Source organism: Centruroides vittatus, unplaced genomic scaffold, assembly GCF_030686945.1.
Source record: "Centruroides vittatus isolate TY-2023 unplaced genomic scaffold, ASM3068694v2 contig_18, whole genome shotgun sequence".
Taxonomy (NCBI): Eukaryota; Metazoa; Arthropoda; class Arachnida; order Scorpiones; family Buthidae; genus Centruroides; species Centruroides vittatus.
The window spans coordinates 2,809,222-2,832,169 of NW_027121101.1; the positions used below are offsets into that span (position 1 = coordinate 2,809,222).

A 22,948-nucleotide genomic window follows, 5' to 3' on the forward strand; every position below is an offset into this window, starting at 1 on the left:
CTCAAGTACTTTTTGGCAACCAATCCCATTGTTGGAGAGACAAATGAATCAACTTGGTAACTGTTACATAAGTTTATGTAACATCTAGAACCCCTATTACTCCTACTAAGAAAATTATTTGACACCTTCCATTCGTCTATATATGCAACACACCATACTCATCATTTAAGAACTGTTTTTTCACATCGGCAAAAAAATAACTGTAAAATAACAACAAAATCACTGGAAGCAAATCTCACATTTCATCTTAGTTTTTTTATTCATCCCCAAAGATCTAAAAACTACACTTTATTAAAAATACATCTTGTTTATGAACCATTTCCAGGCATTTGGAAACATTTCACAGTTCTTACTATTAATTATTTCTCTTCTTAAACCCATTTTGTACATATATGCTATCTCTGCAATCTCCAAACTGTTTCTTTATTTCTTCTAACAATTTCATACTTCCTACTATATCTTGCTTTCTTTGTTAACACTTTTTGTTATTACTATAGAACTCTTTTAATTTAGATTGCTTAATATTAACTTATTAAATAATGAGATGCTCATTTTCTTTTGATATCAGCTAGCTTTATTTTATATGTTTTATTAAATTAATCTATGTATAAATACATAATTCATTTCTCTTTCCTTCAAAAAATATTTCTTTTAAATTTGGAAATTCCTTTAAAATGGAAAAATATTGCAAATGTTTGTTATAATTGTCTTTAGTATAAAAGATATTTTACGTTAGTAAGCATAATATATTAGCATTTGATCAAACTTGTATATACAATCTTGTTGTTTAGAACAGTGTTCTTCAACTTTTTGACACTTGCGGACTGGCAAAAATAGGAATAATATTTCGCAGACCAACAGAAGGCTAAAGATAAATTTTCTTAGACTTAAAGTGCTTAGACATGGGTGATGCATGTAACTGTTGTAACTTTATTTAAACAATTGCAATAATAAAAAATAAATAAAAGCTGTTTATATTAATTACAAGTTTAAAATCTTAATATTTGGCAGGAAATTTTGTAATAACAAATCTATGAAATTTCTTGTGGACCAGCGCCACAAAAAACCCAGTCCACAGACCCAAGGTTGAAGAACACTGGTTTAGAAAAATGTGGATTTTTTTCATTGATTAAAGTATCAAGCATTTCTAAAGTAATCTTGTTAAATAAACTATTTTTGAAATATTTTAATTAAATTTTTTGAAAGATGACTATGAATTTGAAAATTAAATGTGTATTTTCTAGAATTAATAAAAATCTAAATCATCTTTGCTTCAGGTTTAACATTGCCTTGCTTCAAATGGACACCTTAATTTTTGAAAAAATTAAAATATTTCAGAAATAGTTTATTTAACAAGATTACTTTAGAAATGCTTGATACTTTAATCAATGAAAAAATCCACATTTTTCTAAACCAGTGTTCTTATAATAGTGCATAATATTCTAAAATCCTATAAGTATTATCACGAAATAAAACTTCTCAGAAGTTTCTCTTATTTCTTCTAAAAAGTGTGTTGTTAAAAGTAAAGTGAACTAATGTCAAATTTAGTTGTGCATATTCACTTTTTCATGTTTGATATATTAGATAAGCAAATAGAAAATTTAAAATTTGAATTTTATAGATGATGCAGAATAATTTGCGTGGTGAACTGACTGTTACAAAAGATGTTAAATTTGAAGATTTGGATATAATTAATGCAGTTGTGAGAACATTGCACATATCATCTTCAGAAGTTAGTAATAACTAAAATTTTTATTTGAAATTAAAATATCATTTTAAAAATGATATTATCAATTTTACAAGTCATATTTAAATTTTTATAACTTTGATTTCAGGAAAAGGAAACTTTACGTAATGCTTTGTATCCTTCAATAGTGTGCAGTATTGCTGCTGCAAATAATTTAGAAAAACTAGAAGTCATGCAACAATTTGTAAGTTCTTAATTTTTCAATGTTTTATATACAGGATGCAGCACAAGAATGTAACAGTTTTTGCAAAATTAATGTGCACTACAAAATTGCACATGCAATTTATTAATTATCTCTTATTTCTTAAAAATAACATTTATCAAGTAGTCTCCATGACAATGAATACATTCTTGCAATTTGAACTGGAAATTGTTATTTGGACTCAACACAATAAATGAGCATCAATGGCTCAAATTTTGTTACTGATGTTTTGCTCCAATACCATGCAGGTGGCTGGTTTGTTAGTATATGCTCTAGCCTTGAAGTATCCCCATAGAAAATAATCAACAGCTGATAGATCAGTGGATCTTGGTGACTGGGTGACATCTCCAAATCAGGAAATGATGTGCCTGAGAAACATGATTTGCGAAAAGTTCATAAATTCATGAGCAGTGTTTGTTGTGGCATTGAGCACTATCTTTGCTATTAATGCTAACATTTCTTGGTATTGCTTAGCTGTGATGGTCAGTGTCTTTACATTCCTGAAGAAAGTATGGGCAAATTTTACCAAAAGCAGACACCACACCGAGACCTCACTGTCCATTAGTTGTTCATGCAGAATATGTGAAGGACTTATGTCTGGTATGATTAACGCAGCCAAATGATGTCTAGAAGAGTGAATGATACTCTGCTGCACTACTTACTGAACCCTCTTGATATTCTCCAGATCTGGTGCAGACTGTTGGTGAAGGACTGGTAAATCAATCTTGAACATTGTCAGTATTATCAAATCTTTCCACCCACTTCAGTATAGTATTACAGGAAGGAATTCATCCATGTCATGCAACATTAAAAATACACCAAAATCTTTGGACCTAGATTATCAATTTTCATTCAATAAATGCCTTTACAACAAACATTCATTCATCCATTGAACAGTTTTCCATGTTGTTTGCAGAGACAAAGCACTAACTGCACACTCTAGCAATCACAAAATGAAACACATTTTCCCCACCACTCTGTGATGATTCTCAAATATTGCTGTATGTATAAACATTCTCATGCTGCACCCTGAACTACATGAACCTTTTGATTTGTATTTCCTAATGTTGCTTTATTGAAAATATAAAAATAAAATAATAGTAACTAAACTGTAATTCTGTATGTTTCAAATAAGTTTATTATTTTATTATTAAATTTATTTTAATATGAACTGATTTCTTAGTAATTTAGATTAGATAAATACATAAAATTGGCAACCATAGTGATCCAAGTAAAAGGCATATTTCTTCTATACAAGATTTTGCAAGTTCATGCGTCATAAAGATTTTTTTTGTTGTTATTTTTGATTGAGTATCTGAGATGAGTCTGGGGAGGTTAAAGAATTTGGTACCTCCTTTTACTATAGAAACTAAAAATCCCTCTTGTAATTCTTTGTAGGCATAAAAAGGAGTTTTTAGTCCTCATTTAAATTATACCTTGTCAACTTGAATTATTTGAATAATTATGAATTCCCTTCTTTGGTTATAATGTAAACGTTTTAATTTTTGAATGATTCAGCTGGATTCTTTATCAGGCAACAATATGGCCAATTAATTTTGACACTAAATAATCTTAAAATTAGTCATATTGGATGATACAGCCGGTTGCTTTAACATGCATTGGGTTGATTTTACATGTAATTAATTGTTTTCTTTATCATTTCTGTATTTCCTCTAAGTGAGATTTTTATATTTTATTATTATGATTTACCATAAACATAGCCTTGTGCGTGTGTTGTATCTAATATAAGTTAGACAACTTTTTATTTTATATATTACAGGGAGTCTATTTTTCAACTTGTGATTACAATCAACGAACACCATTGCATGTTGCATCAATTCTGGGCCACACACAAGTGGTAGAGTACCTCCTGCACCATGGAGCCAACGTACATTTGAGAGATTTTGATCATAAAACTCCTTTACTCAATGCTATTGAACATGATCATCATGATATAATCAAATTATTAATACAAGCAGGTGCAAGTTTGAATTTACCTTCTGTAAATGTAGGTGATTTATTATGTAGGTAAGTTAAGAAAGTGAAAATAATTATGACTAATTTAACATCATAAAATAATTTTTTACAATTTGAGATCAATGACTTTCATGTAAATTTGAACTTTTATGTTATATGCTAGGGCTGTGAAAAAGAAAAGAATTCAAAGACTAGTGTCACTTTTATTAGCTGGTGCTAATATTAATGAGCGTGACTGTGGACAACGTACAGCATTACATATTGTACGTATTTATTAGAGTATCAGTATAAAAAGTAATTATATGATGTAAAATAATTTTTATATTTAATGTGACTTGCCTATATTTTACTTTACAAAAATAATTTTTATATATTAAATATTTTTTAATTTATAAAAAAGTAATAAAATACAAACATTATAGCTCTGAAATCTTTTAAAACACAAGATGATATAGTTTATTATTATTATTATTTCACTGCTTTATCTGATTTTTATATGCGTTACAATTTAATTTTTGTTTTTTGGAAGTTTAACACAGTTCTTAAAGTCATATTCCCAGTTGAAATATATTGTGAAACTGAAAATATTGCAAGAAAAGATGAAAAATATTTTCATTGAATTAATGCAGTTATTTTAATAACAACATTTAGATTTTTATACTGATTACATGTTTAAAATGTCAATTTTAAGTATTTAATTTTAAAAGTAGAAATAAAATCACTCTCTCTTATTTATTATATTTCAGGATTTCTGGCTTGAGAATTTTTTCTATATATTATGAATTACTGAAATTTTTGAAATATTCAGAATTCATAATTAAGTGGAATATTAAGTGGGTGATTGGTTAATGAACATAATCCATTCCAAGACTGTTCACTACCCGAATTGTTCATTAACCGATTATCAATTTACCATAGATTTTTATGGGAATTTGATTAATCCGTTCTGGAGACCCCCAAAAATAAAAAATTATATACGTTCTTACTATATTTATTTATAGGTAATAATAAAAATACATATATACACAGTCTTGCATTTTTATCAATCATGTTTTTTCCATTTGTGGAGCGTTAAAGAATCTATCCAAAGTTGATTGCTTTTCTCTCTTCTTCAGGATTTTTTGGAAGTAATTAATAGCATTATCACTGTAGCCAGTAGTGTAGCGAGGGGGGGTGCAAGGGGCCATCCCCTTGCACCTCCCAAGGTATCATGCACTGGGCACCACTCGCAGAGGGATGCCCAAATGGTTTCCAAGACAAACTATGTGTTTCTGGAGGGGGGAGAGGGGTGCCAATAAAGTGTTGGGTGCCAGTTATGCCCCGGGCGCCAGTTATGTTCGCTACGCCACTGATTGTAGCGATCCCTAAGTCTATTAACCTCAACCTGGTTTGGATGTCATTCTAAGACCGTTGTTCTGACATCCTCCCACTTCTTCAAAACATCTTTAATAGCAGATATCGGCATTAATCCTCTTTTTCAGAAGAAAACATATCTTGCCGAGTTTCTTTGTGTTCTTCATTCAAGAGTTCTTGGCATTCTTCTGTTGTCAGATCAGTTTCAGTTCATTCTGTTGTCAGATCCATTATGAGCTCTTCAATGTTCTTTACTTCTCAGATGTAATTTTTGTTACTCCTGTAGCTGCTTGAGTCTTTTTGATTATACTGTATCTTTCTTAGATCAGATTGAACTGTGGCCTACTGTAAACCTGTTCAAGCCATACTGCCCAGCAGACATCAGACATCTGCCCACTCTCTACCTTTGCTATTATACTCTCACCTTTCGAAAATAAAAATTGACGCAAAACTTTAATGAGTGCCTGCTCAACAGACTTGTGAATACTATAAAAAATTTCTTTCTGTCAGAAAAGTAAAAGGTTGGAATTACAGGGGAGAGTTTTAAAGTTCGGAGAAATACCAATCAGTATATACTGGGTTGAGCGTTGATGTCAACATCTCCTGCGCTCCGAAAAGTTTCAAATTCTTGTCTGAAGACAAGGGAAGACCAATCGGTATTCATTATTTTATGTCACTTCTTGTGTTGGTTCTGTAAGGTGTTCATTATCCAAACATGTGTTTGTTGTCTGAACATAAAAATCTTTCATGAAAGCATTCATATTCCGAACTGTTTGAACCAATCACCCACTGTATTCTAATTCTCAAATGATTAAGTTTGAGAATTTTATCCTAAATTTTCTATCTGTCACATTAAAATCTTTTAACTTTTCAATCAGGATTTAATTCTATTAAAGACTAGCTGACCCGGCCATGCGTTGTTGTGGTTCAAAATGTATCTGTTATAAATGTATAACACTTCCTCCATGGGGGGGAATTTCAAAAAATCCATTTTTAGTGTATATTCTGTTGACATAGCCTATTAAAACGCAATTAAAAACGCAAAAAACCGCATGCAAGATAGTATAAATAGAAGCCGAGTTCTTCACAGTAAGCCTTAATCCTGTCCCTCTCCCCGCTGGGGAATATCGAAAAATCCCTTTTTAGTATATATTCTGTTGACTAACCTATTAAAACGCAATTAAAAACGCAAAAAACCGCATCTAAAATAGTATAATAGAAGCCAAGTTCTTCACGGTAAGCCTTAATCCTGTCCCTCTCCCCCCACTGGGGGGAATTTCGACATGTATATTATATAAAAACACGTGCGTATTCGAATGCAACGTGGTGTCAAAATTTCAAAGGAATCGGTAGGAACAAACGAACGTCATATTTTATTTATATAGATAGATAGAAAATGATCTGCTTTAGTCCATTCTCACATTTAGTCCATTGTAAAGATATCAATAATGCCTCACAGAAAAGCAAACTTAGGTCGTCGGAAGTTAGCGCCATCTGTTGGACATAAAAGCCTTAATCCATATATAAATATATTTTTGAAAGGGGGGAAATGGTGGTCTTCACATATGCCAGAAACCTTTGCGGGAATGTATTAAACAACTTCCCAAAGTTTCATGGCAATCAGATAAATGGTATAGTACAAACACACACACACACACACACACACACACAGACATACATTCGTTTTTATATATATAGATGGGCAAAAATCATTTAAATCTTAGTTCTTTGGTGGTATTGTATAAATTATGTTTAGTGATAATTATGTGTATTGTTTTGGTATATAAATAACAAATTCTCAAAGTAAACTTTAACAAATAAAATAACTTTTATAGAATGTTTACTTCATATTAATTTAGGAGTTCAAATACATAAATGTATTATAATTTTTTAACAATGTATTGTTTGAAAAGTCATTGGACAAGACCTACATCTGAATAAAGACTGTTTGTGATAGTTCATTTAGCCACTTGCAGATGGCTCTACAGTACTGAGAAACATATGGTATTAGAAACTCATGTCAGTTTCTATTCATGTATTAGGAATGTTGCTCTGTGATTATCATGTCTTTAGCTCACTCAAAACAAGCTCACAAAGGAAAAAAAAAAAAAAAAACAGCTTTGAACAGGAGGTGAAAGCTTTTGGGTCTTGGCTGAAAAGTCTGCCACTATTGTAAAGATATCAATAAGCTGGTGTGTTTTACAGGATGCCTAGCTGAACTGCTATGGTTACAGTGGAATAAATATCTTTTTGATTATGTATTATGTGACTAGTCCAATGACTTTCCAAACAATCCTTGTAGAACTATTAAATTGATGTATTCTAAATTAAGTTTATTTTAAAACATAAATATATTAAATAGTTAACAAAATAAATATATTTAAATTTTGTGAAAGTTTACCAAAGATATTAAACCTCAAAATAAATTATTATATTATTATTATTATTATTATTTACAAATAATAATATCACAAAAAAAATTATATATTACAGGCAGTGGAAATTGACAATGAAGAAATTGTTGAATTTTTATTAAAACATAAAGTAGACACTACTTGTACAGATATTTATGGAAGAACAGCATTGGACATTGCAAAAGTTTTAAATCGACAAAATTTAATTTGGCTGCTTGAAAAAAATAAAGTTTCTCCTCTTGTAAATGGTAACTGAAATCAAACATTTGGAGCTTATAAAAACATATAATTCCATATAGATTTCAATTGCACTTTCTAGACTAGATTTTATTACACAATATTTTAATAAGTTTATGTTTTAACAACACAGCTTAAATTCTTAATGATATAATTTTTAGTTTCACCAATATAGAAAATACAATTTTTTATTTTTTGCAAAATTATATCTAGCATAAATAGGATATATTAAAAAATGTAATGAAATGAAGGTTGTGAATTGCTGATCCTCCCATCTGGAAGAAAGGGAAGGAATATGTTCCATCCATCTAATTTTGTTTTATTTGTTAAAAATTATAGATTTATTATTTACAGTTTATTTATGGACCAGAAATAAAATATGAAACTTAAAAAACAGATTTATTTAATATATTAGTTGATATTGGATTTTATTTTTGATAAGTGTCGTCAATCAGTTGTAAAATTTTGTCTTATGTTTTAACATGTATTTAATAACTTGATGAAAGTGATTGCATGTTATGATTTAGAAATTTTTGTTATTAAATAATACTTTTTTTCTTTAATTAGAAATGTAAAGTGTAAAGAAATAAAGAAAAAATATATATATGTACCAATGTGTTAGTATTTCATTGTTCTTACAACTTCTGGTCTGTTGGTATGAAAATTATAACTATTTTCATTTAAATTTTAACTTAAGTGAAAATAGTTATAATTTAATTTAAAACGTTTTTATTCAATTCTTAATTAGGTAACAATTACTAATACAGGAGAACCTCATTTATCTGAGCTCCAGTCAACCAAGGTTCCACATTATCTGAGGCAAGCCAATACACTACTTGCAATTTATAAAAGCTTTGTCATGAATGCACCAAGTGTGTGACTTTTTTAAAACTTTCTGCCCTCAGGGCACTAAGAGAACCTTTTTTCCATTCCATTGTTAGTTTGTCTAAATCCCACAATGAGGGCAGCAAGGTGGTGAGAGATAGTGCTTGACACATCCAGGACAAGACCACCTGTGAAAAGCAATATTGAAGAGACTGCAGAACATTGCAGCAAAGAAGGGAAGAACATCTGTAAAACAAAAAACTTTAAAATGATAGATAACATAAATCATTTCTTTCATCATTTATATTAAAATGTGACTTCGATTATACACATTTTTATTCTTTAAACTATTGCTTGTATATTAACTGTATAATAAATGATGTAAAAATTATTGTTCTTATATATGATTAAATTCACTAGGATATAAAAAGAGGTTTAAAAGTGATACCATACAAATCTTTTATATTTGTAATTTTTAATATAAAATGGCTGTTGCAGTTCATTTTATGAGATTTTTGGTTATGAGATAGCATCTGTCTACATCAACTCAGAAAATTGGGGTTCTACTGTTTTTTTATTTCTGAAATATCCAACAAATGAATTATTTTACAAAAATCTTTATAAAATATTTGACTACATGTGAAAACAATATATTTTCAATGGACATTTTCTAAATTTATGTTATGTTATATGTATACTCTATAAAAGAAATTAATTCTGTTTACAAATATTTATTGTATTTCTTTAATTTTGAATTGATAGTGTCTTTTATTATTAATCTAAGTTTTGTGCAACTTGATTCTATAATAGAATAAATTAATCTGTAGAATTACTTTACAACTTTTATTTTGAGTGAAATGACTTAGCCTATCATTCAATCAAAATAAAATTAATGCAATATACAATATTATGCTCCACAGAATATTTCTGTACTCTTTTACATACATATATTATGATGCAACATTACATACATAATATTTTTGAACATGTTTTAAGTGACAGAGTTCAATTTTAGTTGAATTCAGCATTACTATTATTACCAATGCATGTCGTTAAAGTGACAACAGGTTTGTGTTCAGTAACGCAGAACACCTAAGTTAGAATTTTGAGTGGCTTAGTGGGTGGAGCTAAGAATGTTCTAAGCATGATTGAACAATTACTCTTAATTAGACAACTGGGCAAAATGGTGGACAAAGTTAAAATTATGATTGCAACAATTGTAGCTGGTTGAAAAGGATGAAGTAACCAATACAATTATTGAAATGGAAGCTGCATCAGATCATGATGAAATTAATGAAGCAATTAATTGTAATCAACAAAATGGACCGTTATCTTCCATTAAAATGTATTCAGAATCTTATACCGAGGTGTGATAATTTTACATTTCGAAGTAATTTTAGAATGAGAGAATAACTTTGTTGATTGTTATAATAAAATACGTTTAACACGAGATTAATTAATTAATCTAACACGAGCAGCCATCTTGCAAATTGTACAAGACAAAAACAATGACATCACTAGCAGAAGTTAGCATAGATAAAAGAAGCTGACTGAACTAGCTAGAATTCTAGCGGTGGGAGGAGTCAAGCAGTAGTTAGAAAGAAGTTCAACATCGCAGCATAACTAGACTTAGCAAGAATTCTGCATTACTGAACATGGCCCAGGATGAATGAATATGACAAATTTCACTTATATCAAAGTAATGACAATTACTGTAATTTTTTACAGATATGGGTTACATAAATTAGTACCCATGTGTTTAAGACTATTTGGAAAATTTGAGTTATATATAGACTTTAAACTGCAATCACTGGCTGGTCCTACTTTATAGGTACAGAGTGCAGAGTATATGATAGGTTAGTGGTCATCTTTTTGTTCTAGCAATTTTCTGCAGGTTATATGCTACTGGGTTTATACAGGTATTCCTTGATTAATGTGGTTAATTAATCCTCTGATGCTACTGCATATATCAAAATCGCATTAATCAGATACAGAGGTACCTAGGTCTTTGACCAATCACCACCCACTAGAACAAATTTTTGGCTAATAACAAATATTTTTATTTTAATAGATGAAAATAGCAAATTCACTAACATGATATTTGCCAAGGAAAACATATCTACATTAAATAGAGATAGCTGTTAAAGCCACATTAATTAAAATTTCTGCCACATAAAAAGGGATTGACGCAATTAATTTTGCACATTAATCAAATTCCATGAGCAGCAAAATCTCATTAGGCAAGGGATAGCTGTACATACAAAAATATGGTACAACACAACTTGTTCTTCTGCAGTTGTTAAGAAAAATCTTAGTTTGACATTGAATGTAAGATATCAACTAAGACTTCCTATTTCAGAGACATTAAAATGCTATTTTTAAAATAAAGATCTGATATCAAAACATGGAAGTTATTACTACATTTATATTGTATTAGATATGAGGGGACCAGACATATATTCCAGACTATTTATTGCTTATTCTAACAAAACAACATATGTTTTATAGAGCCAATTCTTTTATTCAAGTTGGCATTAAATATTTCAGTGCAATTTAAAAAATTTTTTGTAAATACAATAGGGTCTTATTCTATACTGGATTGATATATGCAGATTAGTTTTTTGCAGATGGCTAATGGTTAGGTTAACCCTTGGACACAGAAGGATAATTCTGACTATTAGTGTACATGCTGACAATTTTTATTATGAAATTCATCATGGAATGAAAATAATGGTATAAAAATTAGAAGCGATTTCCACACACTACTTTTCAGAAAAATTATTCAAGATAAAATGAAAATAGAAGATATTAATCAGACACAAAGAAAGCAGAAGTCTTTTGTGTACAGATAGAGATAAAAATCTGATTTTTGGTTTAAAATATACAAGTAAAATGAGTGCAGCCTGAATTGAGAACTCAGATTCTTTTAATGTTCTGATTGGTTCTAGTCTAAGGGCTGGTTATAGAACTATTAATCTGTGCACCAATGAAAGATGAGGATCTAGCTGCCAAAATGTAGACTATTAATATAGATTCTGGTAAAATAAAGCTGGTGGTTCAGGCAATGCAAGCCCTCAAGAAAATTTTGAAATTTGACCAATTACAAGGACATTTTGAGCCTTTATGAAATGAGAATTAATATTGACTTAAAGTCTTAAGACTTTAAGACTTAGTACTAGTACTAGTACTTTAACCTCACTAAAATAATCTTATTTTAATAACAAACACTTAAAAAAAGCTCCATTGATTATTGAAAAATAACTCATTAGAACAAAGCTGCTTCAGGGCCACTCCAGGGGTCATGAAGCTTAAGCTTCATTAGTTTCTTAGTAGATCTGCCACTGCTTGGAGTGGAGCACAAATATAGATTTTTGTTTTATACAATACTTACAACACATCCCCTTTTATACTGATAAAGATTATACTATATTTTTATTAATAAATGTGGTGTCAATTATGAAGCTAATAACAGTAATACTTTTAGAAAAACTGTGTTGAAACAAATGGCAAAACACAAACTTAACAAGTGAATTAAATTTTTGATGAAGTATTTACCAAGATTTCTGGTATTGAATGTTTATTTTCCATTGAACACTATTGATTTATTTAATGTTTTGCTGGAATAAACTTCCAAAAATTTGACTTTTTTTGGATTTGAAAATAAATGATAAGTAGAGGAAATCCTCATTAATTCAAACTTGGATAGTTCGAAATCCCATTAGTTCATAACTGTACTTTTGTCCCAGCCAGGGATATAGAGATAAGGAATTTGGTTAGATCAAAATATGGCTACTTCATAATTCAAAGTGAAAATTCTATCAAAAAGTGATATGCATGTGAACTCATTCATTTAGTTCAAAATGCCTCCATGCTATAAGAAAACAATAGACCAAGAATAACTCTTATCTGGTCAATATTATTTTACTTTTACAGTAACACAATTTTGGGTGTCACCTTACATATGGCCTATCCCTTTTTTCTCTTACCATATTTCATAAAATACGGCTGGGTTTCAGGATTGCAAGTTTGGACTAAGAGTAGCAGATTGAGATATTTGTAGGACTCTAGGCTACTATTTTTGGACCACTTTTAAAATAACTTTGGCTACATTTTGAGGAATTCTGCTTTACTTTTTGTAAGTGCTATTTACTTTTCTGCTTTACTAGCAACCTGTGAGATTCTCACCAACATTTATTGTTTACCTGAAGTTTCTTTATATTATTATTAATAATTAATGAAAATAGCATTCTGTATACATAGCTGTATTCTGTTTGCTTAATTACATCAGTTACATAGCTTTCGGCATACTGTACAGAAATATATAAATCTTGGATAATTCAGTCATGAATATTTTCTCCCCTGAATTTTGAACTAACGAGGATTTCCTGTATTAACTAATCTACATTAATTTGCATTTATATATTATGATTAGAAAATTTTGTTTTTTGTATTTTTATGTTTACTAAGTTATTTCATAAACTAATCATATTCCAAATAACATTTCTTGTATATCAAAACTATGTTATTGGATAATTCAATTACTAATAAGTAGCTGTAACCTGTCAAAATGATAGAAAAAAATAAAACCTAGCAATTTTAATCTAGGTTATATCATTGGAAGTGATTTATTTTCTTGAATATAACTTTTAATAATAATTTTTGAGTATCAAATCACTTAAAAAATCTGTTAAATTTTATTGGTTTAATCTTCTATCAGCTATGATAAGAAGTTTTGATATAATTTAAATTTTATAAAATGGAATCTTTCCAAACGTATTTTAAATTTTGCAAAATGTTTTGAAATTGCTTGTTTTAGCCATTTTTTGAAATGTTCCTATCATAAAAATTGATTCAAGTTAAACTTTTAATGGTGTTATCAGTTGCAGATTTATATGTAGCAGATGATATATTTATGATGGATCTGCAATCAATAACAGCATCATTTAAATGTGCAACACATTCTCATTTTTCTTTTCCAGAATTTAAAAAAAAAATTTACTCCGTAATTATTTAATCAATTTATAAACATTAAACTATGTATTCAATACGGCTATTATCATTAAAAAAATGGGCAAATCTTTTGTCAACAAAATAAAACAATAAATTGGACAAATAATAAAATTCATAAGTTCATAAAAATTTAATCATATAAAATGTTTTATCATTTTATAATAATAATATGAAATGCTATACACTCTTGATTTAACAAATGCAGAAAAAATTTATCTTTGTATTTTAAATTATTCCTTTTCACAAAAGTTCATAATTATACAGGGTGTCCCAAAACTTTCCATACATACAAAAGTGAAATGTGACTTTATTCACAAAACATTAAAATGTCAGCATTAATGTCAGAACTGTGTCGGTGGATTGACGGAGTAAGGCAACAGAACACGTGGGTGATCTGCCAATGGAATAACTTCTAGCAGGACTTCCTATGAGGAAACTAGGCCGTATTCAGTAAGGCAGAATTCTTGCTAAGTCTAGTTATGCTGCAATGTTGAACTTCTTTCTAACTACTGCTTGACTCCTCCCACTGCTAGAATTCTAGCTAGTTCAGTCAGCTTCTTTTATCTATGCTAACTTCTACTAGTGACATCATTGTTTTGTCTCGTCATATGATTTGCAAGATGGCTGCTCGTGTTAGACTAAACATATTTTATTATAACAATCACAAAGTTATTCAACTTTGTGATTGTTATAATAAAATATGTTTAGTCTAACACGAGCAGTTCTCTCATTCTAAAATGAGTTCGAAATGTAAAATTATCACACATTGGTATAACAGATTCTGAATACATTTTAATGGAAGATAACGGTCCATTTCGTTTATTACAATTAATAATTACTTCATTAATTTCATCACGATCTGACGCAGCTTCTATTTCAATAATTGTATTGGTTACTTCATCCTTTTCAACCAGTTCGTTTGCTACAATTGTTGCAATCATAATTTTAACTTTGTCCACCATTTTGCCCAGTTGTCTAATTAAGAAAAATTGTTCAATAACACTCAGAACATTCTTAGCTCCGCCCACTAAGCTACTCGGAATTCTAACTTAAGTGTTCTGAATTACTGAACACGACCCAGGTTTCTATTTAGGTGTTAGACACAAAGAAAATCCAGAACATGGTGGCCACCCCATTGGTCAGGCATGAACCAATGACCAACTACCATGGTTTTATTTATTTGGCCACTGGCAGGCTTGATTTGTGTCAATGTATGGAGACTTTTGGAACACCCTGTATAATATGACTAACACAAAATAGATTTATTCAGATACTGTAAATCTGAAAGCAGTCAAATCTTTTATGTTCTGGATAAAAATTTTAGAAATTACGTAAATTTTTTCTACAGTTTGCTTATCAAACTCTAGAATTTGTAGATTACCAGATATAATCAAAATCAATCATATAACTTTCATGTTATTTCAATAAAGAACAAAAATTAAATTTTAAAATAAAAACAAAATGTAATTTTCAATATTTTTTTTATGGATTGAAATGCAAATTTTTGAAATCTCACAATGGAGACTTTGAAAGACTTTTATGATTAATTTCTCATATTTTTCAAAAGTAAACAAATTATACTTGTTTCATAACTCCTTTATTTAGAATAGAGATACGTTTTGTATGCTGTATTTCATTAATTTGCATGTAAATCATGATAAATAATAAAACATGACATATTTAAAAATTTGGACATGAAAATCTTCCATGTACAATACATTCATAAATTATACAAAAATTACATTAGAATGCATGATGAGAAATATCTTGAATAATATGTGAGACAATAACGACATTATAAAAATAATGAATATTTATCATCAAGAAGCTTAGACATATTTTTAATTCTTGATTTAGTCATTTTCAAGCAAAACAGAATACACGTGTGGCAAAGTCATGTAACCTTAAAAAATAACTCATTTAAAAATTCAAATTAGAAAAGCTAAAAATACAATGTAATGAGAAATACATTTGCTTCTTAAACATTTTTTACAATACATTTATCTGTTAATGTCATTACTATCTTATATTAGTCAAGATTATTATGAATTGAGTTGAATGATTCTCCACACACACATACAGATATATGAAATAGAAATTCTGAAAAAGTATATTCAGAAATTTATTTAAAATCATAACAAAAATCATAATTAGATGGTTCTTTAGGAATTTCTGGTGGATTTTCTGGAATATCAACTCCTTCAGTATCTAATAATCTCAACTTAATGTCCATGCTGAGCAATGTTTCTAAGTCATTCTTTGTTTCTTTGCTAACCATTTTATTTCCAAGAAGAGCATTAATCCCATCTGTCCAATAATCAAACCCTTTATCATTTGATGCAACAAAATTCAATGGTTCTTGATCTGAATCTGGAATCAATGAAAATGCTAAGGAAAGAGTAGATTTGGTTCGTTTTACATCCTTCATGTGAGGACATTCTTTTCCAGTAACTAAATTTTTAATTTCAACAACTTGTAACTTGTGAGGAAGTTCTTCTAATGATGGTATTATATTTTCATCACAATCACCATAATGAAAAACTTTGTGATTTGGTGATAATCTACAATACCAAAATTTATCCTTAATTCGTTGACCTTTATTTGAATATTTGGTGAACATAGTTCCTTCACAAAGAAATCGTAATCTCTGTTGCTGAATGAGATCCATAATTTCTGGAGTAATTTGTTCCCTTAATTCAACAATTGGGCGAGCCTGTGATTCCCATTCTTCTCGATTTGATCGTTCCTGTTGCCACAAATTGGTTATTTCACTATAAGTGAGAGTTGCCAATTTACTTTTAAACTTTTCTAAAGTCAATGGTGGTGGATCTGTACTTAATGCTCTTGTTATTTGTTCTTTAACAACACTAATTACTTTTCCAAAATCTTCTGTAGTAGCTCTCATTTCTTTCCAAGTTTTATTTAACAGAACAATACATATACAGAAAAATTCCTCAAAGGGATGATCATGTGTAAAGAACATTGGATAAAATATTTTTCCCTGTTCTGTTGGTGGTTCTCCTATTTTCAAAATATCACAAAGTAATTTTGTTAATTCAATACTAGTTCGACCAAATGGACATTCGTGTTCGTCTGCCCTACAAGAATTTTCTAAAACAACTTTGGTATAATTTTCTGTGTGATTGCGAGCAAAATAAATCATATTATCTAGAGCCAACATTCCGGGAGGTATTTCTGTAAAATCTTCGGCTGGATTAACGTGATTTTTAAATCCAAGTTTCTTATAATCTTTGGAATATCCGCCTCCTTTCCGTCCTGCAGAATTCGTAGCATCATTATCGGTATCGAAAGCAATTTTTCTCAACTCTAAGATTCTTTCTCTAGCTTCTGGTTCTTGGGGATCTAGTTTGGTGTTCATTCTCTCTTCTAGCAAATTTAGTAGTAATGTCTGCAAAACATACAACTGATGAGCCATTTCTGCACCGACATGTTGAACTTGGATGATGTTAGTCAATATAACATTCCTGATATGACGAGAAGAAAGCGTTCCGGCGATACCTTTCCTTTTGGCCGTTTCCGATTTTAAAAACAGCGCATTAATCAACGCAATTGCATTCTGCTGTATTTCCGGAATGGGCGACTGTAGATGCATGATCAAATTAGGAAGCGTAACTTCTTGCTCGACAAGTGGATATTTTCCCGAACTATTCAGCACGAGAGATTCCAAAATAGCCAAGGAAGCTTGCAACGATCTGGTTTCCTGAGCAGCACTCTGACTATTAACTTGATTTGCAACTCTTCCAATAAACTTCGGTTCTAAAATGTCCCAGGATACGATTCCGTGGTCCATGAGTTCCACAAAAGATTGAAGAGTGTAAGCCAAGTGTTCTCCCGTATATCCACCTCCTTCGACCATAGAAACCAAAAGGGCCAATCCTTGTTTGTTTATAAACTCTAAAGCAAAAGTATAATCAGCAGATAGTCTGGAGAGTTTATGAAGCGCTAATCGTTTCTCGTCGACGGTACCATAGTTTAACTTTTCTAGGATCTCCTGTGCCGTCTTAGTCGGAGAAAAAGTCAGTCTCAAGACACTGCCATTTTTTATTTCGTTTCGATTTTTCTCTGTAATATAATTATGCGCGTTATCGGAAAACTGTAAAGCGTATTGTTCCGAGTCGGGTTTTTCCCATGCGGTACACAAATCCTGAATAATTGCCGCTAAAGGCCTTTTCTGATCGAATTCGATCAGCTGAGGCACTTGACTGTCCATCTCCACCGCGATCTTCACGATATTACTATCTTTAACACTCGGCATGTTTCTTTGCTTAATAAACTGATACCACGTGTAAAAAACAACAAAAAAACGGTTCAATAAATAAGATTAATTCAAACCTTTCGATTCCTTCATAATATCATCGCCTCCCTACAAAGTCATACATCCTTTCAGTAAAGAACGACCAATTACGGGATGGCTAACGTCTGACGGTAAGTGTTACGCGTAACACGATTGGTCGAGTGGTGACGTAAGGAAGGATACGATAAAGTCGAGAAGGGTGCATTTATAGGTAAAGAATTCGTATTTTTTAATGGTTTAAAGCAATTTTACGAATTTTATACTTTTATAATCATCAATATCATTCGTTAATCCTTCTTAGAAAGTGTGATGATTGCAAAATTTCATATTGAATGATTCAGTGCTTAAGCCTATCTTTGAACTTTGAATAAAAATTCTGTGAATTGTTACACATTGACAAAATATTAGCATCGTTGAAAAGTAAATTGACTTTGGTTTAGATTTAGCAAAACATATTTAGTATTTGACAGGATTAATTTGTGAATAATTTTCTATGCATACCCTGTAAACAAAATGGATAATTATTTTTAAGCAATACATTAATTAAAGGACTGCTTAGTGTCATGGCCCCTGCTGGCTAAGTGGTTAAAACCACTGAACACTAGAAGTTAGATGTGGATTCATGCCTGACCAACAGGCATGCTTCAAGCAAGTTTTTAAGAGCTAGCTTAAAAACTTGCTTCAAAAATTGATCTTTCAATATAAGTTTTTTCTCATGTATTTATTTAAAATTTGATTTTATTCTACATAAGTAAACTATAGGTTAATAAAATTAAACTGAATAATAATCTTTTCTGATTCTTCCTATTTCATCTGTGTTAAATAGTAAATATAATTTTTAATGTACAGTGGGTGATCGGATAACGAACACTTTCACGAAAGATTTTTATGATTGGACAACAAACACTTCACTGAACAAACATAAAAAGAAGCAACGGAAATAGCAAATACCGATTGATTTTCCCTTGTCTTCAGGTAACAATTCAAAACTTTTCAGAGCGCGGGAGACGTCGACATCGACGCTCAATCCGATATATACTGATCAGATAGTATTCCTCAAACTTTGAAATACTCCCTTGTAATTCCAGCCTTTTATTTTTCTGACAGAAACAATTCTTTTATAGTATTCACAAGACTGTTGGGTGGACACTCATTAAGTTTTGCATCAGTTTTTATTTTCAAAAGGTGAGAGTATAATAGCAAAGATAGAGAGTGGGCAGAAGATGTCTGATGTTGCTGGGCAGTATGGCTTGAACAAATCTACAATAGGGCACAGTTCAGTCTTATCTAAGAAAGATACAGTATAATCAAGAAGACTCAAGCAGGCATAGGAGTAACAAAAATCACATCTGAGAAATAAAGAACATTGAAGAGCTCATAATGGAACCTTAAACAGATCTGACAACAGAAGAACACCAAGAAACTCGGCGAGATATGTTTTCTTCTGAAAAAGAGGATTAATGCCGATATCTGCTATTAAAGATCTTTTGAAGAAGTGGGGGATGTCAGATCAACGGTCTTAAAATGGCATACAAACCAGGCTGAGGTTAATAGGCTTGGGGATCTCTACAATTACAATGCTATTAATTACTTCTGAAAATCCTGAAGAAGAGAGAAAAACAATCGACGTTAGACAGATTCTTTAACCCCACAAACAAAAAAACATGACTAATAAAAATGCAAGACTGTGTATATATGTATTTTTATTATTACATATAAATAAATGTAGTAAGAAAGTATATATCTTTTATTTTTTGGTGTCTCCAGAACAAATTAATCAAATTCCCATAAAGACCTATGGTAAATCGATAATCAGTTAATGAACAATTTGGATAGCGAACAAAGTCTTGGAACTGATTATGTTCATTAACCGATCACCCACTATATAATAAATTACTATGGGAAAACTCTTATTTGAAGATAGTTTTATTCATATTCCTGGACAGAATGACAGTAAAATAATATATGGGACATTGTTTGAAATAGTTATTTACTATACAAATAAAGCATAGAATAAAATAAATAGTTAAGAATAGTTTATGAAATTTTGCAGTTACATTCCTTTTATTTTTTATCCTGAAAACTATTTAAAAAAATAAGATATCTTGCATGAATCTAATCATTGCTAAAAATAATTAATGATATCACTATAATTGCATTCTAATAGTTAAATAGAATGAAAGTTTATTAATGATGTAAAGCCAAACAACCATCAGATTACATCAGGCTCTTTACAAATTTTTTGGGTTTCTCGATAATTGTTTGTTTATTAATTAATGATATACTAAAAGGGTCTGTTTATTAACTCAGATAGAATACTGTTCACTATTTTTACCTTGTTTGCAAGTTGTGTAGACAATAATTAAACTAGTGAATGTACAAATGTAAACATCCATAAGCCCAATAGTTAAAGCCAAACAATCCTAATTGTTTCTAAATCAGTTATAATCTGACAATTATTTGATTTTAATATAGTGAATATGTTGTTTTTTAACGTTTCTAATAAGAAACATGTAAAAATTAAAATGATAACTGTAACAGGAGAAAAATTTTACAACATATAATACACAATTTTTATCCAAAAAATACTCAAAAAATTGCCCTGCGTCTTATATGTAAAGTTACAATTTCTCATGAGCTAGCGAATTCCCCAAATAGCCTTCAGTGTGTTATAGCTTACTTCTACCTATCCCTCTTGAATAAAAATATTGTTTACTTAAACATATTATTATTATTATTAATTTTAATTATTTAAAAATGATTATTGTAAACATTTAAGTTGAATAATGTGAGACTATTATTGATCAGTCATTCATCATATGCACCAACTCTAAAATTAAGCAGTAACCTTTTTCCTTGATAAATAAAAGTGTGAATTATAATTTACTTTTTTAAAATCAGAATACAGTAAAAATATTTTTGGAGCTGAGTGCCAAAGGCATGGAATGGCTTAAATACACTAAATACCTTTTCCTAAATATTCTATGCTGAAATGGAGGTGGTGTGTCTTATTTTCTGTAAACAAACCTTTACAGAAAAAAATGTAGATATCTGAAAAAACAGCATTTTTTTTTAAACACTACACATTATGAATCATTTGTTTATTGTGACATCATTATTATTTAATATAGTATATAATGTATAATTATTTGTATAATATAATAAATTCACTATTTATAATACAGTGTTTATTTTATTTTAGAATTTAAAAAAAATGATTTCTTCAAGACTTTGTAAATTAAATCTGTTAAGATCTTTAATGGCTGTTCAACATTGTCAAAGAAATACTCGACTTTTACACCAAACAAAAGTCTCTTGTAGTGGCGGTCTTTTTGTTCATCGTGATACTGATGAAAATAATCCTAATACACCATTTGAATTCACTGAAGCAAATCTGAAAAGAGCTAAAGCCATAATGAGCATTTATCCTACAGGACATCAAGCTGCTGCTGTCATTCCATTGCTGGATTTGGCTCAGAGACAACATGGATGGCTTCCAATATCAGCAATGCATAAAGTTGCAGAGATTTTAGACATGCCTCGTATGAGAGTATATGAAGTGGCAACATTTTATACAATGTTCAATAGAAATCCAGTTGGAAAATATCATGTACAGGTTTGCACAACCACTCCTTGCATGTTAAGAGGTGCTGAAGAAGTGTTAGAATGTGTAAAAAATAAATTAGGTGTTAAGGAAGGAGAAACAACAAAGGATGGAATGTTTACTGTAAGTGTTGTTGAATGTTTAGGAGCATGTGTTAATGCTCCTATGATTCAAGTTAATGACGATTATTATGAAGATTTAAGTTTGAAAGATGTGGAGGAAATTTTAGATGATTTGAAAGCAGGTAGAACTCCAAAGGCAGGACCAAGAAATGGTAGGTTTGCTTCTGAACCTGCAGGTGGTCTGACATCTCTCACAGAACCACCAAAAGGACCAGGGTTTGGTTTGCAACCTGGCCTATAAATACCCTTATTAATGTATTTATATTTAAAATATGAAATGATGAATAAATTTAGAGTTTGTTCAATATTTGAAGAAAGACAGAAACTGTACAAGTTGTAAACTAAAAGAAATAATTAAACTATATTGATCAGTCATTTTTGAAATCTGTACGTTGTTATATTTGTTTGAATTCAAATCCATTTCATTTAAATTTCAGCATGTGATAGTATATTATAATAATTTATGTTCTAAATTCAGTCAGTTACATTAGGAATATACAGATATGTGTTGCTTAATGTTGAGGATACATTCTGAGAAATACATCAAGTGAACATTATAGAGTATACTTTGATAAATGTTATATGGTAGTCTACCATTCACATAGGCTACATATAACACAATGATAAATATTTATGTATCTAAACCAGGGATGTGGAGTTGGTAGACAATCCTCCCTAATTTCAAATCCAACTCTAATTCATTGAATTACAGAAGGTCCCAACTCCTGCCTCTAAATACCTTATTTCCTTGATTAAATTGCAGGGAAGTTATTTTTAAAATGTATGTATTCCCTGAGTTTTTTCAAGGCTGGGGTTTATTTATTACCTTGCAACAGAAGATGAGTAAGTAAAAATTGAAAGAAATACCTTAATTACTGGTACATTTTCTGAATTATCAAAATCATTTATTAGCATATCTATGGGTTACAGCTACTACATTTGAAATAATTACTATTTTCATAGTTAACCTGATTCAGCATCTTTCAGTTCAGTTATTACTTTGCCATTCACATCTGCTTTGATGATGATGTAGGAATCAAGATCTTGACTACCATTTGGTTCAAACTCACTATCTCTTTTGGAAAGAGGTGGGGAGTTTTAACCCACTTTGGCTGATAGGATCTCAGTTTATGAACTCAATT

The 22,948-nt window shown here is 30.1% G+C and overlaps 3 protein-coding genes across 5 annotated transcripts in view; 2 read left to right on the forward strand and 1 right to left on the reverse strand.

Annotated features, from left to right (window-relative positions):
• Positions 1-22,948, forward strand: part of LOC136969556 (L-asparaginase-like) — a 120,382-nt gene that overhangs the window by 18,418 nt on the left and 79,016 nt on the right. For 2 of the 3 annotated variants that reach the window (XM_067263771.1, XM_067263772.1), the window contains exons 11-15: positions 1,622-1,732; positions 1,836-1,931; positions 3,730-3,977; positions 4,090-4,189; positions 7,773-8,540. In XM_067263771.1, coding sequence (XP_067119872.1) covers positions 1,622-1,732; positions 1,836-1,931; positions 3,730-3,977; positions 4,090-4,189; positions 7,773-7,949 — 732 coding nt within the window. In that variant the 3' untranslated portion in view covers positions 7,950-8,540. Of the gene's footprint in view, positions 1-1,621; positions 1,733-1,835; positions 1,932-3,729; positions 3,991-4,089; positions 4,190-7,772; positions 8,541-22,948 lie in introns of those variants that run through there. The other variant, XM_067263773.1, reaches the window with a different exon arrangement.
• Positions 15,579-18,177, reverse strand: Ced-12 (engulfment and cell motility Ced-12). Its single transcript, XM_067263763.1, has one exon. The coding sequence runs from the start codon at positions 18,039-18,041 to the stop codon at positions 15,888-15,890; it is 2,154 nt and encodes a 717-aa protein (XP_067119864.1). The 5' UTR covers positions 18,042-18,177; the 3' UTR covers positions 15,579-15,887.
• Positions 18,240-22,181, forward strand: ND-24 (NADH dehydrogenase ubiquinone). Its single transcript, XM_067263774.1, has 2 exons — positions 18,240-18,291; positions 21,283-22,181. The coding sequence occupies exon 2, from the start codon at positions 21,295-21,297 to the stop codon at positions 22,045-22,047; it is 753 nt and encodes a 250-aa protein (XP_067119875.1). The 5' UTR covers positions 18,240-18,291; positions 21,283-21,294; the 3' UTR covers positions 22,048-22,181.

Excerpts from the sequence above, each read along its gene's own strand:
- Ced-12 (XM_067263763.1), bottom strand. The coding sequence starts at position 18,041 with ATGCCGAGTGTTAAAGATAGTAATATCGTGAAGATCGCGGTGGAGATG.
- ND-24 (XM_067263774.1), top strand. The coding sequence starts at position 21,295 with ATGATTTCTTCAAGACTTTGTAAATTAAATCTGTTAAGATCTTTAATG.